At 44.7% G+C, this 18,662-nt stretch overlaps 1 protein-coding gene across 1 annotated transcript in view; it reads left to right on the top strand.

The window, feature by feature from the left end:
• The first annotated feature begins 2,664 nt into the window (after positions 1 to 2,664).
• Positions 2,665 to 18,662, top strand: part of Nmt1 (N-myristoyltransferase 1) — a 35,514-nt gene continuing 19,516 nt past the window's right edge. The window contains exons 1-2 of the mRNA XM_048445844.3: positions 2,665 to 2,827; positions 16,663 to 16,771. Coding sequence (XP_048301801.1) covers positions 2,697 to 2,827; positions 16,663 to 16,771 — 240 coding nt within the window. The 5' untranslated portion in view covers positions 2,665 to 2,696. The remainder of the gene's footprint in view (positions 2,828 to 16,662; positions 16,772 to 18,662) is intronic.

The raw sequence follows: 18,662 nt of genomic DNA, 5'->3' as shown, positions 1-18,662 counted from the left end.
CTCTGAAAGATTATATTTTTATTATTTTTAATTATGTGCATATCCTGTGTTTCTGTGTTTGGGTTTGTGTATGTGAATGCTGGTACCCACAGAGACCAGAAGAGGACTATACAATGCTCCTCTTGCCTCTGCCTTTAAGTGCTAGGATTATAGGCATGTGCCATCACACCTGGCAAGGCGAAGTGTTGTACTTAATCTGTGAACTACAAGAAGAGCAGGGTCCATCAGGCAATAGTGGTGCAAACCTTAATCCCTGCACTTTGGAGGCAGAGGCAAGGGATCTTTGTGAGTTTGAGGCCAGGCTGGTCTACAGAGTGAGTTCCAGGACAGCTAGAGCTGTTACACAGAGAAACCCTGTCTCAAAAAGCCAACTCTCCCCCAAAAAGTGTGACAGGGTCCACAGAAACCTACATATTTATTCTTCCTGATCTTATTGAATGTCTGTTGTTGGTGCAGCATCCAACAACACAGGGAATTAGAATTATAGTTCTAAGTTCCCATTCAAGCTCTGCAATTGGCATCACTGAGTTTTGGGAAAAGTACAGTTTTCTTCAAGTCCCCTCCCCTGTCTTCTTTACCAGAGCATATAAGTCAGAGGAGGCAATAGGAAAGTTAGCCTCCAGATGGTGAGATGGCTCCATGGGTCAGAGTGCACGCATACACATGCACATACATACACGATGTATAATGTTGGATGCAGTAGTTAGTGCACAGTGAGCCCAGGACCTTACATATGTGAGGCAAGCCATCTACTGAAGAGTAGTCTTGATCCTGGAGGGGTGAGTACAGGTGACAGCTGAGCCCAAGTGGGTAGCTTTGACTGCTTTCCAAAATCAAACAGAAATGACTGGGAAGTGTTTGCAGTTTTGGAATCTATTTACTTTTCTGGGCCTGCCACTAATGCAAGAGAAGTTGGCTATATTTAGTTCTGTGTTTTATTTTGTTTTCTGTCCCTGAGTCAGAGGGGAATTGTTTCTTCCCTTGTTCAGTTTTGCAAAAGCAAAGATCATTTATTTCCCTTTTTGGCCGACAGCTCTCTGATGTTAAAAACTAGTCTTCTCTCCCCACCTACCATACCCAACACAAACAGGCAATTTCTGAGCCTACATCTTTGGGCTATCTTCTCAGGATTATGGTTAAACTAGTTAGTGACAGGACGCAGACCCGGGGGACTGAAGCATTTGGGCAATTCTAAGATAGATGTTACAATTGCCTTCCTATAATTGGTTTTCCTGTGGTGGCTGCCTATATCAGACAACATGATTGTTGTGATGAATTAAAGAGGGAGCCAGATGGTGGTGGCACACACCTTTAATCCCAGCACTAGGGAGGCAGAGGTAGGAGGATTTCTGTGAGTTCGAGGCCAGCCTAGTTTACAGAGTGAGTATAGGACAGGCTCCAAAGCTACAGAGAAAAAAACTGTCTCAAAAAACAAAACAAAACAAAACAAACAAAACAAAAAGAATTAAACAGAGTATAGAGTAGATAGATCCAGATTTATATACAGATTTTGCCACCAACAAGCAATGTACCTTTTCTGGAATACGTCTTTCAGTGTGTTTAAAAAAAAAGGAGGGGGGGAGAAAAATCATGACATCCACACTCTAGACTTGTTAAATTATACATACATATGTACAAAAAGTCTTCCCCCACAGCCTGGTTTATAAGTGCTCATTTAAGGACGTAGGGGAACTCATGAGGCCTCAATCCTAGATAAAGAACTACAGATAGCTAAAGCATGCTGAAAGTGGGAGAAAAAATAGTCCTCCCCATGGAAGAGCACACCAGTCCTGAAATCATATTCCTATATTATACGTACTGGGCAGGCTGTATTAATATATTTAGGAACACACGCACCCTATAAAGAGAAGGAGGCCATGAATTTGAGAACAAGGTGAAGGGTATATGGGAGTAGGGTTAGAAGGAGGAAAGGGAGGGGGAAATAATGTGATTATAATCGCAAAAAGAAATGACTTGTGATGGAAAGCTCTAGTGGTGAATCAAAGGCCCATGTGAAGAGTTCGGTGCAAAACTAGAAGCCAAGAAGCAGTAAGTGTCGCCTCCAAACAATAAAGTCTTCTGGCTCTGGGTCAGCGTTGCACACACCTCATTGCACTGCCTCCCGGTTTTAGGTTTCCAAAGACCCAGGACTGCCTAAAGGCAGGAGTGGGGAAGGCAGCCGAGAGCAAAACTGGCTTCTAATAGGAATAGTTCGCCAAGGGGCAGTGGCTCTTGGCGAACCGCAGCCATGGACCTCGGTGTCTTCCACTTACCCAGGAATGGTAACGGTCCTTAACGGCAGCCGATAACGGCTCACCTGTGACCCGGTGCCTATCAAGGATACTGTGATTTGAAACCTTGGACTTTACAACCTACCACTCGCGAAACGCTAATTCAACAAGGAACTGCAAGTCCCAGAATGCCCTGCGACCACCCTACAAGGTGTGGGGACCTCTTCGCCTGGGAGCGCGGCTGAACCTAGGGGTTTCCGGAATTGCTGCCCACTCCTCCCAAGGCGTCCCTTCATGATTTCTGGGTTTTGTAGTCCACTTCGATCCATTTTCTTGAAAACGAGCTGCCCTTAGTGTCAGATTTCTTCACAAAAACTACAAAACCCAGAATACAGTGCATATCCCTCCTGTCCAATAGGAGCCCTCCATGTAGCGGGGCGCGGAGCCCGGCTCTCGCAACCCAAGATGGCGGATGAGAGTGAGACAGCAGTGAAGCTGCCGGCACCTTCACTGCCGCAGATGATGGAAGGGAACGGAAACGGCCATGAGCACTGCAGCGATTGCGAGAACGAGGAGGACAACAGCTACAACCGGGGGTAACGAGATCCTTGTAGCCCATTTCTTGCCCCGTCTCCCACAAGCTGGGTCTCTGGGGTGCGGGGAAGTCACCGGGAGCTTAGTCTAACCCCACCCCCATGTTCTTATTGGCTAAGACATTGAGATCCTGCCTAGCGATTGGTTTTTGCCTTTGTCATTTATTAGGGTGGGTGCTCAGATGTTAAGGGTCGGAGACATGCATTACTTTCATTATATAAAGTTCAGTGTAGTGTACCATTCGTGTGCTTCAGGCACGGTGGGGGACAAAGGACATTTTGAACGGTGGGTCTCAATAGTACAGCGCAGAGCAATCTAGAAACCGCGGTTTAGAGAAACGTTACTTATCAAGGTGTCTGAACAACGTGACTAGCAATAAACTAATAATAAAGCATTTAGTTGTAGTTCACGGTCAATGAGGAAGTTCACCAGGCTATTCAAGCCATGTATATAATTATGTTGTAAAGTTATTACTGCCAGAGAATTCCAAAATATAAACTCTCCTTATAAATCCTGTGTTACTAGCGATGTGATAATTTTTTTGACTTATTCGGTGTCTATTGCCGCAAATAATCCGTAGGTATTATTAGAATCAATCTTCTTGTGTCTTTGTTAACTTAGTGAAGTAGCTCAACGCTTCAACAAACTGATGTTGCTTCTTGGAGAGTATGTGCTGCTTGTGGGATACTACCGCACCTCTTGTACTTTAGGATATTTCCAGGGCGTTTTGGTTTTTAAGACAGATTCTCACTGTGTAGTTCTGGCTGGCCTGGAACTTGCCATGTAGAGCATGTTGTCCCCAAACTCGGGGTGACGCTTTTGCCTCTGCCTCCCAGGTACAGGGACTACTGTTACAGGCTGCCATGTAGCTCTTACTCTAAGTAATTGCTGTCGTTTGTTACTAGAAAAAAATGGGCCGGATATTTGAGTGTTTTTCACCCCCAAATCAGTACATCTGTAAGCCAGTCATGGTGAATATTTTGTTCATGTTTTTTTGTCTGCTGCTAACCCCCACCGTCTGTCTGTCTGTATCTCTATCTCTCTATATGCATATGTGTATTTTTTGTGTCAAGAGACTTTTGTGGGTGTGTAATTGTCTGAGTATATGGTAGTCTGCTTTTTAAAGCCAGACTTTGTTATAGCCAGCTTGTCATTAGCTGTAACTGGCGGCTCTTAACTTCCCCCTTCTCCCCAGTGAAAACTGAGATAAAGGTGGAAGGTCATAACCTTTGGAAACATTCTTATTTATTCTTCTGTCTTAGAGGTGGTTGAGCAAAGGATTTAATGATTAGCAGTTTGCCTGGGGGTGAGTTTTAGATTTAAAAAAAAAATCTAGCTTCTTGTTCTTTACCAGCATGAAAAAAAAAATCACAAGAATGTGGCAGAAAAGGAAGTTTGCCAAATTTGATTTTATGACTATGTTCTGTTGCTGTAACTCACAGCAGATCTAATAACAGCCTTGTTTAAGCAGCTATTCCCAAGAAAGGGATAGCTGAGAAAGAGGAAGTGGGAGCTGGAGAAGGGACAGTACAGGCCTCTCGAGAAAAAAAAATCCCCATCAGATGAGAGTGCTGAATGTCAGTCATTTCAGAAGTGAAAGTATGAAGCTTTCTTTGTTCATCCTGTAATTGCTCTGTTTTTCTCTGTGAAATTGTTGCCCTGCTTAGTGTCGATCTTTTCTGTTTTTTAAATGGGTTTTGTACTCCGAAAAGCTGTGATCAGTTTGCAGAACTTTGCCATGAGCTGGGGTGTAGCTCAGCCATGGAGCACGTGCTTGCCATGTTGCAGGCCCTGGTGTTCAACCACAAGCATGAAAACCAAGAAAATCCTGTTTGCCAGGAAGTTCTTTGTTTTAGTTCTGGTACCGTAGTGTAATAATTCCCCTTTCCCAAAATCTTTGGGAGTGGCCCTGCCCCCCTCCCCCCAGGGAGAAGGTGTTCTATTACAGGGTATGGTTTAAGTGAGCAAATTATATTAGCTTATCAAATCTAGCGTTCCGTGAAAATGAGTTAGTTTGGAGGCGGCAGGTAAAAAACAAAGATCTGGGTCAGGAGACAGTCTACCTCTGACACTTAGAATCAGCCTGTCCCATTAACTTCCCAAGCAAAGTGTTGTGAAAAGAGACTTGCATCCCCCTGGGAAAAGCATGAACTTTGGAGTCATTCAAAACCTGCTTTGAGTAGGGTGTGGTAGTGCAAACCTTCAATCCCAGTGCTCTGGAGGCAAAGACAGGTGGATCTCTGTGAGGTCAAGGCTAGCCTGATCTCTATAGCAACCAACAAGGGCTACATAGTGAGACTTGTCTACAAAAGCCACAGAAAACCTGGTTGTGATCCCAAGATCCATAGCTGTGATCTTGGGGAGGTTCCCTTGCCTACAGCTGTTTATGAAAGTAGAGACAAATAGGGGCTGGAGAGATGGCTCAGTGGTTATGAGCATTGCCTGTTCTTCCAAAGGTCCTGAGTTCAATTCCCGGCAACCACATGGTGGCTCACAACCATCTGTAATGAGGTCTGGTGCCCTCTTCTGGTCTGCAGACAGAATATTGTATACATAATAAGTAAATAAATAAATATAACAAAAAAAGAAATTAGAGGCAAATATTAAGAGTAGTTTTTTTTTTCTTCAGATATTCTCCCAACTTTCCCCAGCTTGCCTTCCATTATTATTTTTTTTTTCTCTTTTCTCTTTTTGGATTTTTGAGACAGTTTCTCTGTGTAGCTTTGGGGCCTGTTCTGGAACTTGCTCTGTAGACCAGGCTGGCCTCAAACTCACAGAGATCCACCTGCCTCTGCCTGCCAAGTGCTGGGATTGAAAGTGTGCGCCACCACTGCCCGGCCACCCTCCAGTTTATTATGAACATTACTTTTTTTTTTTTTTGAAATGCTTTTGCTCCCCCCTTTCCTGTTTTAAGTTTTTGTTTATTTTAATTTAAAATTTTTCAATTATGTGTCTATGCATGTGAGTGTAGGTATCTGAGGAGGTCTTAAAAGGACTTCAGTCCCCTTCACCTGGAATTATGTGTAGTTATGGGCACCTCAGCATGAGTACTGGAAACTGGACTCTTCTGTAGCATTGGTAAAACATGCTCTTAACCTCTGAGGCATCTCTCCACCCACCCTCCCCCAGATGTATTGCTTTTTAAATTTTTATTGTTTTGCATACGGGTGTGTGCATGTGTGTGGGTGCACAAGAGATAGTGCCTCCTTTGAAGAAATTGAAGAGGAAAGGCGCTGGGTATATAGCAGTGCATGTCTGTAATCCCAGCCTTCAGGAGCCTGAGGCCAGTCAGGGCTGCAGAGTGAGACCACTTGAGAACGACATGCACAGCTAAACCAAGGAAGGAAAGTAGGTATTTACTTTTAGAAGGTGTTTAGTTTTCGTTCTGTTGCTAGGATAAAATACTGCACGAAAAGCATTTAGGCAAGGAGAAGATTTAAGTAGCTTGTGCTACATATGTGTAGTATACACATATGTAGCGTGTACACATGATACACATTATGTTGCTTACGCTTCCAGGCTGCAGTCCATTATTGAGGGAAGACAGAACAGGAACTCAAGTAGGACCTCAAAGGCAGAAACCGTGGAAGACGCTGCTTGGTGGCTCACTCCCTCACTTGTGTGTGGCTGGTTTCCTCCTCCTCTGCTGTTTTCACACTTATTTATGTGTGTCTGCTGTGTGTGCTGGTGTCTGGGGAAGCCAAAAGGGGACATAAGTCCCCATGGAGTTACAAATGGTTGTGAGTCCCCCTGTATGGGTGCTAAGAACCAAACTTGGGTCCTGCGGAAGAACAGCTAGTACTTTTTTTAAAAGACAGGATCTTACTGTGTAGCTCTGGCTGGCCTGGGACTTGCACCAGGCTGGCCTTTAGCTCACAGAGATCCACCTGCCTCTGCCACCCAAGGGCTAGGATTACAGGCGTGTGCTACCACACCCAGCACAACTAGTAATTGCTAGGCCATTTCTTAGACTCTTAGTTTCCTTTCTTGTACAGCTCAAAACCACCTGCCTAGGAATGGTGCTGCCCACGGTGGGCTGGGTCCTCTTGTATCAGCACTCAAGCCAATCTGATCTGTGCAGTTCCTCAATCCAGTCTCTCCTCTCTGATGACTGACACCAGGCTGTGTCAGGCTGACAGTTCAGTGTAACTAGGACAGAAGGTCAATTCCGCAAACAGAACTTTCCTTGCTTGCTTTGTCTTCCTTCTGTTTCAAGTGACTCTGTCCATGCTGCTTGTGGAGTTTATAACACATCTAGCACTTGGGAAGAAGGAATCTTTCAGTTTTTAGGCACTCTCTTCATTTCACGGCTCAGCTTTTGGATTTTCAAAACTAGATCAAAGAAAAATGAAAAGAACTCTCATCACTGATATCAAATAAGTATTCTAATTATGTTTCCTAATTAAATGGTAGTTAAAAAGAAACTAATCAAGAGCTGCTTCAAAGAGAGAAACTGGAGAGCAGAAGAAATTAAAATTAAATGAAGCCTATTTCAGGGAGACTGCTGCCCAGGGCAGCCTGTTTTTTTGCTCATCTCCCGCATTGTTGAACTAATATGCTCACTCCAAAATGTGTCAGCTTTGCCAAGCTGCAGTTAACCCTTTCTCTCTGGAGCTCAGAGAGTAGGGACTTTAGGAGGGTGCATCTGTAGCTTTTTCTCTTAATTTTTTGAAAATCTGAGATTTTGGGCTGGAGAGATGGCTCAGTGATTAAGAGCACGGCTGCTCTTTGAGAGAACCTGGTTCAATTCCCAGCAACTACATGATGGCTCACAACCATCCATAGATCTTATGCCCTCTTCTGGTGTACAGACATACATGTAGGCAAAACACTGTATACATATCTTTAAAAATCTTAAATTTCCATTTAAAAATAAATTTATGAGCCAGGCGGTGGTGGCGCAAGCCTTTGATCCCAGCACTTGAGAGGCAGAGGCAGGTGGATTTCTGTGAGTTTGAGGCCAGCCTGGTCTACAAGAGCTAGTTCCAGAACAGGCTTCAAAGCTATAGAGAAACCATGTCTCAAAAAGCCAAAGAGTGTGTCACAAAAAAAATGAATAGGCCCTGTAGAGATGGCTCACCAGTTAAAAGTAGATCTACCTGCCTCTGCCTCCCGTGCTGGATTAAAGGCATGCGCCACTACTGCCCGGCTGCAAGCTCTACTCTTTAAGCCTCTTCCTTTCTTCCTTTTTTTGCTTCTTTTTTTTGATTTTTTGAGACAGTTTTTCTGTGTAGATCTGGCTGTCTTGGAACTCGCTCTGTAGCCCAGGCTGGCCTCGAACTCACAGAGATCCACCTGTCTCTGCCTTCCAAGTGCTGGGATTAAAGCGTGCACCACCACCAGCTGGCAGAGCCTCTTTCTGAGCCCTCAGCGATGGTGTTCTTGTGATTGTTCCCTTTAAAACACATGAATACTGTGTTCTCTATATGAAGCACCTGAAATTACAACTGAAATGCCTTGCCAGGGGCAGTACTTGGTTTGCAGTTTGTCTGGTGTACTGACTGAGGAGCAGCTGGAGGTTGACTGTGGTTGAGTTCCTGCTGTTACTGTGTGCTAAACTGTATGTGCACCTGATTTCCCTTAGGAAGACCAGTTCTGCTTTCCTTGTGAGCTTCCACCTCACCCTCTGATACTTAGAGGATCCATTTTGAACTTGGTGGATGTGTTTTCCATCAGGGATAGACTTCTGTATTCTGAATTTCTTTTTTCTTTTTCCAGTTTTTCGAGACAGGGTTTCTTTGGAGCTTTGGAGCCTGTCCTGGAACTAGCTCTTGTAGACCAGGTTGGCCTCGAGCTCACAGAGATCCGCCTGCCTCTGCCTCCCGAGTACTGGGATTAAAGGTGACACCACCACCCGGCTTTTTTTTTTGTTTTCTTTTGGTGTTGGTGTTGATGTTCAAACCCAGCGTGTTACACATGAGAGGCACAGCCACCGAGCAATATTCCCAATCCCTGCCTCCTGGAGCAGCAAGAGTCCTCTCTTTGGATCTCTTCACAGCTTGTGGATTTTCTCAGACTAGGGAGTTGGGTGGCAGTAGAACTGGCTGCCATTGATAGGCAGGATCATCCTCAGTGGACATGGATTGAGCATTGAATAGCATCTGGTTTGATCTTTGCCAGGTCACAATGCCCCAAACAATCTCAAACTGTTGAATTTCGGTGTTTATCTCATTTTAGTCTTGTTTTCTGCTGGCCAAGCTTTTAATCAGTTTTATCAGAGGCTTTGTGAGCTCTCCACAGAAGCTCTCCTCCTTGATAGGAATTGGCTCCTTCAACCTGCAGAACATCCAGAGAAGGCAAAGGTGGCAGTGAGAGCCGCCTTCTGTAATTCCTGCCTACAAGTTTTCTTCTACAGCCGGCTGGTGCCTCTGTGGCAATAGGAATTTAGGATTCACAAGCAGGTTTTTATTTCATTTATTACATTTATTTATTTGCATGTGTGTGCATGTGCACATGTGCCACAGTACACGTGTGGATATTAGAGGACATTTTGAAGGAAGTCAGTTCTGTCCATTCCACCATGTGAATTCTGGGCTCAAACTCAGGTCATTAGGCTTGGCAGTGGGCATTTTACCTACTGAGCTATCTATGCCTTGAACTCCCAATCTAACTAATTGGTGGGCATATGTGGAGTTTGGGGTGTAGTACCCAGCAGCCACAGCAGTACAAAGAATATTCGGGTGATGCTGACGCAAGGCACCTGGTTTCCTCCTAAGTGTCCTTGTAAATGTCCCTCTGTTCATCTGTCTCTGGACGTCGTGAGTACCAAGAGGATTAGTGGTAAATACTCACATCCCTAAGGGTGACTTCATTTGCAGAAGACTCTCTTGATGTCAGAATTAGAACTAGATAGAGTTCAGGATTTATTTTAGTACCTTTCTGTGGAAAACTTACTGTATAGTCCCAAGAATTATCTTCCAGAGACAGAGAGAATAGGGAACTGGAGTCCTGGCTCAGCTGCCAGGAGCCCATCCTGTTCTTCCAGCAAACCTGCCTTTGGCTCTAGCATGCACGTAAGGAGGCTTATAACTGCTTGCTACTCCAGCTCCGGGGAATCTGATACCTTATGGTCTCAAGAGCACTGGCATACACATTACAAACACACACACACATATATAAAGGTTAGAAAAGTAAAACTGAGTGTGATCCCATAGGCCTTTAATACCAGCATGAGAGAGGCAGAGGCAGGCAGCTCTGTGAGTTTGAGGCTAGCCTGATCCACAAAGTGGGTTCCAGGGCAGCCAGAGCTACACAGAGAAACCCTGAAAAAGAAAGGGATGGAGTGGGGGAAATAAAAAACTACATGTCCTGGGACACAAGAGACTGGCATAGGTGAATCTTGAGTTCTAGGTTAGCCACGGTGAGTTCCCATTGCAAACAACAAAAAAAAAAATAAGTGACCAGAAGTTATGAATTTTTCTTTCTGAACTTTGTTCTCAGAAACGTGCGGTGTGTGTTACAGCAGCGCTATTTGAACAGTTCCAGTGGCGCTCTCCACATCGACCGTAGGAATAGGACGTGACAAGGGGGCAGTGGTCAGGAGTAAGGAAGTTGGTCGTTGAAAATCTCAACCAAGACACAGACGAGCACAGCATCTCACTGCTTTCTCAGAACGTTGGCACAGCTGTCCCGTGCAAACTGCACTAGGGATGTCTCACTGACCTCTTTTGGGCTGTAGCTTTTCTGAGTTTTATTTTAGTCCATTGTGCCTAGAAAGCATCAGGCAAGCATAAAATTGTTGAGCTTCTAGCTGTGTGTGCAGTATAACGGGAGGGACTGTGAGAAACAGCTGTGTCAGTGTGGCCTCTATGCGCAGAACATTTTTAAATCACTGGGAGGCAAAGAAAGAAACCCATCATTTTATGTGAATAATTATATGTATGTAGTTTTTTAGGAGATTATAATTGTAAAGCAGATGTCAGGGAGAGTCGGAGGAATCAGAGATGGCTTTCAGAATAAAACACGGCTCATCCTTGACATTACCTCAGGCTAACCTGGAACTCCCCATCTTCCTTCCTTAGCACTATGAGCCACCATGTCTGCCTCTCCTTGTTACCTCTAACGCCTGCTCTTTGACTAGAGCTTCCTTCTTGGGTCTCGTGTGAGAAGACAGTTAATAACTTGGCTTTGGAGGCTTCCCAGATACATCCTTCTGGAAGCTGAGACTAACCAGTGCACTCAACCTTCCTGATGCTGTGACCCTTTAATATAGTTCCTCATGTTGTGGTGACCCCAACTATAAAATTATTTTCATTGCTACTTAATAACTGTAATTTTGCTACTGCTCTGAATCATAATGTAAATATCTGTGCTTTTTGATGGTCTCAGGCAACCCCAAGGGGTTGCAACCCACAGGTTGAGAACCACTGCTGTAACATGTCAGGGAGAAAAGGCTCCATCCACATCTTTAGAGATTGGTGGCTTGTTCCTGGGTACTGGTTGGTTAGTTGATGACCAAGTTGCCTCATTGTGGTCTCTTGTAAGCAACAGGTTGAGGCACATTGCTGTGAGACTCCTCCCAAGGCTGAAGGCTCCCTCTGCACTCTCTCCCCCATGATAAAAGATTTTAGTTCCCAGACACACACATTTGAGTGTTTGTCATCCTGTGAGGGAGAGGAGGCTTGTGTTACGGACCCTTCGTGCTGTCGGGAAGTTCTGTGCTCTGCTCCTCTGTCAGCTTGCCCTTCCCACCCACCCACACACACCCGGCACTCTTCTATTTTAGAAGCACAGAGGCTCATTTTCCATCTCCTCCTGCTGCCCTGATTTTGTACAAGAGCATCCATAAGATTTCTTGTGTGCTTGAATTTAACATTTAGGGCCTTCATTAAAAGATGGCATTCCCGTGGGGTGAAGCACACCTTTAATCCCAGTGCTCAGAAGGCAGAGGCAGGCAGATCTTCGTTGGAGGCCAGCCTGGTCTACAAGAGTGTGTTCCAGGATGGCCAGGGGTACACAAGAGAAACCTTGCCTCAAAAACAAAACAAAACAAAACGAAAAGGACACATTTCTAGTTGAGCATGTTGGTTCACACTTAGAATCCTAGAAGTCCAGTGACTGAAGCAGAAGGATCAAAACCAGCCTGGACTACAGTGTAAGACCCAGTCTTACATATGTCTCTGTGTGTATGTGTAGGTCAAAGGATAGCTGTGGAGCTGATTCTCTTTTTACTTTTACATGAATCTCAGGGGTTGAATTCAGGTTGCCAGGCTTACGTTCCATTGCCTTTTTCTTGCTCAGCCATCTTGACAGCTCTGAAGATGGCAGTTCCTAGTTGCTTTTCTTCCTTGGCCTGGATCTGTCATTCTCTCAATTCATCCTATATTTACTAGGCTAGTTATTGATACTAACCCTTCCACCCCCAAATACAGAGTCTCTCTGTGTAGCCCTGACTGTCCTGAAACTTACTCTGTAGATCAGGCTGGCCTCGAACTCAGAGATCCGCCTGCCTCTGCCTCTCTAGAGTCCTGGAATTAAAGATGTGCACTGCAGCCAGCAGCTGTTCTGTGGCAGACATTCCCTGCCTTCCAAGGACAGATTTCACCCAAGTCTCTTCTTGGTATTCTGGAGCAGAAGGAGCGAGTTAAGCTTTGGTTTGCTGTTGTAAATGTGTGCCTCTGGTCAGTCTCTGTCTGTACAGTCTTACAGTTTATAACAGATTTCTCTTTCAGTTACTGAATCCTGGCCTCAGAACTCCTGGGCCCAAGCAGCCTTATCTCATCCTCCTAAGTCAGTAGATGCTGCACTGCTTTGTCAGTTCCCAGTCCCTCTGGCAGGCGTGTGCGTGTTCTCAAGGCCTCTGAGCTTGGTGTCTTAGGAATGGTTAGATTATTATTTTTTTTAAAATATTTATTTATTTATTATGTATACAATATTCTGTCTGTGTATCTGCCTGCAGGCCAGAAGAGGGCACCAGATCTCATTACAGATGGTTGTGAGCCACCATGTGGTTGCTGGGAATTGAACTCAGGACCTCCAGAAGAGCAGTCAGTGCTCTTAACCTCTGAGCCATCTCTCCAGCCCCGTGGTTAGGTTATTATAATTGTCTTGAAAGATCATGGGACTAGACTCCTTGGTGTCTCCTCTGATTCAGTTGTCTCTCACTTTGGGGCTTGTTGTCTGTAAGACCATGGCAGCTTCATGTGTTCTCATAGTTGTGGCTCAACACCTCAATAGAATGAATTACAAAATTAAAACATAAAGCCATCGGGCAGTGGTGGTTTTAATCCCAGTAGTCAGAAGGCAGAGGTAGGTGGATCTCTATGAGTTCGAACCCAGCCTTCTTGGTCTACAGAGTGAGTTCCAGGACAGCCAGAGCAACACAAAGAAACCTATCTTGAAAAACCAAGAACAAACAAACATAAAGCCAGGTGTGGGATTGCATGCCTTTTGTCCTAGGACTTGGGAGGTAGAGGACCTCTTTGAGTTGAAGGCTAACCTTGTCTACAGGGAGACTTTGTCTCAAAACAAAACAAACCAGCTTACTCCAAAAACAGAACAAGTGCAGCCTGTGACCTCTCCACAGATGTGGGGTCAGGTCGTGTGACAGTGCGCACCGCCTCTTTCCTGAAGCGGCTCGGACGGTAGATTGACTGACCAACTTTCTCTCTTAACAGTTTCACTGTGTAGTCCTGGCCTGGACTCATTCTGTAGACCAAGATGGCCATAAATTTGGAATGATCTTCCTGCCTTTGCCTCCCAGGTACTCGGGGGTCATAGGCTCGTGCTACCATGCTCAGGTAGGAAGACATTCTATAATGATTTTTGTATACTTTGTAAAGGCTTATAAAGTGGAGAGGGGTCATTTATTGCCATATAAAATTGTGTTTAGTAAATATCCAATTGGTTAACTGATATGCAGCAATTTCTTTTTATAGTTATTTTCATGGTTTTGAGACATGGTCTCGTAAGGTCCCTGCCTGGCCTGGGACTTCCATTTTAGACCAGGGTGGCCTTGAACCTATGGCCACAATCGTGCCTCAGTTTCCCAAAGATGACCTACCACACCTGGGTGTAGCATTTCTTTACTTTCACCTTTTGATTCTTTTTCCACAAAATGAAATAAAAATGATTTGTATCAGCCAGGTGATGGTGGTACATACCTTTAATCCCAGCACCCAGGAGGCAGAGGTGGGCAGGTCTCTAAGTTCAAGGCCAGCATGGTCTACAGAGTGATTTGCAGGACAAAAGATTTGTACGTTAACTCACAAGGGGCCCGGATAATTCATTCTGTGTACTGATATGAATAAAATACAGTAACTGGGTTTTACGTAGCTTTTCAGTGCTCACTTAATCCTGAGACTGAAGAGAATATCTCTGAAATGAGAAGACTGCAGAGCTGTGACAGGCCCTGATGGGGTTACATAGGGTAACAAGTGAGTTTTTAAGAGGAAGTTATCTATTGCTAAAGAGGTGACTTAGAGGTTGAGAGCTCTGAGTTTTCTTTCAGAGGTCCTGAGTTCAATTCCCAGCAACCACATGGTGGCTCACAGCCAGCCGTAATGAGATCTGGTGCCCTCTTCTGATCTGCAGAGATATATGTAGGCAAATCACTATATATAATAAATCTTGAGAGAGAGAGAGAGAGAGAGAGAGAGAGAGAGAGAGAGAGAGAATGTTATCTGGGAGCTGGGGAAATGGCTCAGTAGTTAAGAGCACTGACTCTTAACTCCAAAGGACCAGGGTTTAATTCCCAGCATCCACATGGTAGCTCACAACTGTCTTTAACTTCAGGATCTGACATCCCCACATAGACATACATACAGGCAAAACACCACTGCACATAAAATAAATTTATTTTAAAAGAGGAAGAGGAAGTTATATGAGGTCGTGAGTGACTGTGGCTCCTATTTGTTGTGGCCTTGGAAGATTCAGTGAGCATCTGTTTGCTTTTCCATCTCTGAATGTCATCAGTCCCCGCTCTGTGTTGTACCTTCTGTGTCTCATTAATAGAATACTCACTAGCGCGTTTGTGTTCAGACTTGATGACCTTTTGCTCGTCTGAGATAGAGAAATCCAGCTTTTACTATAACTCCTAGGCTTCATAATCCTACAGTCTCCTAAATCCCCCATCTATGGAATAAGGATAAAAATTTGGAGACTCCACATACGAAGAGATGACAGGGTATATCTTCCAGATCCACCCCCACCTTTTTCCCCTCTAGTACTGGGGATAAAGTCTGTTGTCTAGAACATGCTAGGAAACTACTCTGCCACTGAGCTACAGCCTCAGCACAAGAAGTGGACGTGTGTGATTACCAATTACTTTACCTTTATATACGTATACTTATTACTACTGATAGCGTTTATCAGTTGTGTTAATATTCAAATAACTGCAAGATACTTTGAAACCCTGAAGTATCTGTTTCCTTTTTTAAATTAATTTTTTAAAGAACAGTGTCATGCACTGTAACTCAGGCTACCCTGGAACTTTCTGTGTTCTCCAGATTGGCCTGGGACTAGGAGCCACCGTGTCTTTTTTTTTTTTTTTTTTTTTTTTAAGGTAGGTAGGGTTTTACACTGTAGCCCTGGCTGGCCTGGAACTTGCTGTGTAAATGAGGCTAGCCTTGAATTCACAGAGATCTGCCTGCTTCTTTCCTCTGCTCCTGTGTGCTGGGATTAAGGATGCTCACCACCAGGCCAGTTTACATTGTCTCCACCTCAGCCTCCCAGGTGCCCTACTAGCAACTGTGACACCATACCTGGTCTAGTTTTGACGTTTTAATGTAGCTAGGAAACTGCTTTCCCATGTCTTACTAAGGGAAAGCAGCATGAGGAGGTCCCTTTACTGCTTCCACATGTATGAGTTTTCATGTATTTGTCGCAAAAGTACTTCCCATCCTTCCTAGTTCTGGGTTTGCCATCAGTGACCACTCAGTCTTGCTGCCTAATGTCTCATTAAGGAACGTCTCTATTGACCGTTTTGGGCATGGACTGCAGTAATGACAGACGCTTCTTCATCCTGCTCTCTTTTCCATACTGACTTGTGCCTTAGGTCCAGTTGGGGAAACCCAGTAAACATAGTACACTTGGAGAAGTCAGGGCAAAGGATTCCCTGAAGACTGCTACTGTCTTTTGGCTGCCCTTTTTCATTTAGGGCCCTAAGGAAGTGGTGTTGGTACCAACACATTGTTGACAGATGTCGTTGTCTTTAGTGCAGCCTGGCAATCTGAAGAAGTAAGTACATATCCCTTCCAACTCCCAGAAAAGGATGTGGTGGCTCATATCTATCATCCCAGCTCTCAGGAAGCTGAGGCAGGAGGATTGCTGTAAGTTCAAGTCTAGCCTGAGATACATACTGAGTACCAGGTTAGCCAAGGTTACATAGCAAGACTTTGTCTCACAGAAAAAAAATAAAAAGATCGGGAATGCAGTTCAGTTGGTAGAATGCTTTCTTTGCATGCAAGAAGCTTTGGGTTTGATCCCATAAACCAGGTGGGTGGGGCACCTGTAATTTCAGCATTCTGGAGGTGAAAGCCCGGGAATCAGAAGTTCAAAGTCATTGATGGCGATCAGTCTTGACTGCTGAGACCCTGTCTCAATGAGTGAGTGAGTGAGTGAGTGAGTGAATGCAAGAATAGAAAAGACCCTTAGAAGTAAATAGGACATGCCTTGCACAGTGTCTCCTCCCTGGGGAGCTGGTGGGTGGGAGTGGAGAGGGGAGCTGTGCTTACTAGTGTCCTCCAAATACCCCTTCTGGGAGCTGGAGTCTCCAGTCCGCTTCTGGAGCCAACAGGCTTGATTTGGAAGGGTCTGCTCCACAGAAAAGCCTTTTGTCAGAGTAGTTTAAAGCATTTGGTTTTTTTAGGACTCCATCAGTGTTTACTTTGTCTTACAGTGGCTTGAGTCCAGCCAATGACACTGGAGCCAAAAAGAAGAAGAAGAAACAGAAGAAGAAGAAAGAGAAAGGCAATGACACAGATTCGGCCCAGGATCAGCCTGTGAAGGTAACAGCTGTTTTCTGTGATGAGTTTTGAGGTAAACATGTAGGAACAATTTAAACTGGTCGTCTCCACTGTAAGGATGGAAGAACTTCAGTGCTGCCTGTCCTGCCCTCGGCCTTGGTGGTAAAGCTGCAGTCAGTACCTTAGAAGACCCAACTCTCAAGCGCAGTACCTTCAGAATCTCAGACACGTATTGCCTGTGTGTATCAGGTGTCGTGGGCTGATGGTGTGGCAGCCCCTGCTTCTTAGAGCGGTGGCGCTTGGTCTTCTGATCTTAAGGCCCTTGCAGCCAGGCCTGATGTCCTGAATTTGGTCCACTGGACCCACTCAGTGCAAGGAGAGAACCGACTCCTCAAAGTTATTCTCTGACCTCTGTGCGTGCACACACGCGCGCGCGCACACACATACTATGGCACATGCATATACGCACACATGCAATATATATAATTTTTTTTGTTTTGTTTTGAGACAGGGTTTTACTGTGTAGCCCTGAATGCCCTGGAACTCACTCTGTAGACCAGGCTGGCCTTGAACTCAGAGATCTGCCTGCCTCTACCTCCCAAGTGCTGGGATTAAAGGCGTGCCACGCGCCCCCTCCCCAACAACAACAGAATATTTTTTTTTTTATTTAAAAGAAAGTCATTAGCAGTGTTTGTCAACCTGTGGGTCATGACTACCTTGGGGGCCCATATCAGATATTTACATTATGATTTGTAACAGTAGCAAAATATAGTTATGAAGTACCTATGAAATAATCTATGGCTGGGGTCATCACAATATGAGGAACTGTGTTAAAGGGTCACAGTATTAGGGAGGTTGAGAACTGCTGTTACAGTATTATAATCAAAGGGCTAAACAATCAGAATTCCCATCAGTTAATCAGTCGGGCTGGGTCAGTGCACTGTGCTGCATACAGCCTGCATTTGGAGGCACAGTATGTAGTATGTCTCCCTGTGGAGAAGATCTGAGTTACTGGGATTAATGTGCTAAGGATCCAATGGGAGCTTCCCACACACTAACCGTGCTCCACTGCTGAGCCACACCCCTAACTCCCTTCAAGTGCATAGGTTTCAGGTTTGTTTTTGCAGCCCTGGTTGGCATGGAACTTGCTGTGTAGATCAGACTGGTATGAAACTTGCTATATAAATCAGACTGATCTGGAATTTACAAAGATCCTCCGGCTTCTGCCTGGGTTAGAAATGTGTGCTACCAGGCCTGACCTAAGGTATATATATTTTTTCTATCTTCTACTGGAAGCAAAGGACATAATTTTTTTAAAGAATAACTTATAGGGAGGCTGGAGAGATGGCTCAGTGGTTAAGAGCATTGCCTGCTCTTCCAAAGGTCCTGAGTTCAATTCCCAGCAACCATGTGGTGGCTCACAACCATCTATAATGAGGTCTGGTGCCCTCTTCTGGCCTGCAGACATACACACAGACAGAATATTGTATATATAATAAATAAATAAATATTTAAAAAAAAGAATAACTTGTAGGGGCTGGAGAGATGGCTCAGTGATTAAGAGCATTGCCTGCTCTTCCAAAGGTCCTGAGTTCAATTCCCGACAATCACATGGTGGCTCACAACCATCTGTAATGATGTCTGGTGCCCTCTTCTGGCCTGCAGACACACAGACAGAATATTGTATACATGATAGATAAATAAATAAATAAATATTAAAAAAATAACTTATAGAATAATATGTAATTGAATTTTTATGCTTTTTTGGTTTTTTAATGTTTTGTTTTTGTGATCCCAGGGCTTGAACCCCAGTCTTACACATGCAAGGGAGGAGCTTTACCACTAAGCTGCATCTCTAGCTCCCAGTTTTACCCTGTGGCGGGAGGGGGGGGGCTGTAGGTATGTCTGTGTATGTGGATGCCATGCTTCTTCA

This window comes from Myodes glareolus, chromosome 9, assembly GCF_982192425.1.
Source record: "Myodes glareolus chromosome 9, mMyoGla1.1, whole genome shotgun sequence".
NCBI lineage: Eukaryota > Metazoa > Chordata > Mammalia > Rodentia > Cricetidae > Myodes > Myodes glareolus.
Note: the sequence above shows the minus strand (reverse complement) of the source record. Positions and strands in the feature narration are given on the sequence as shown.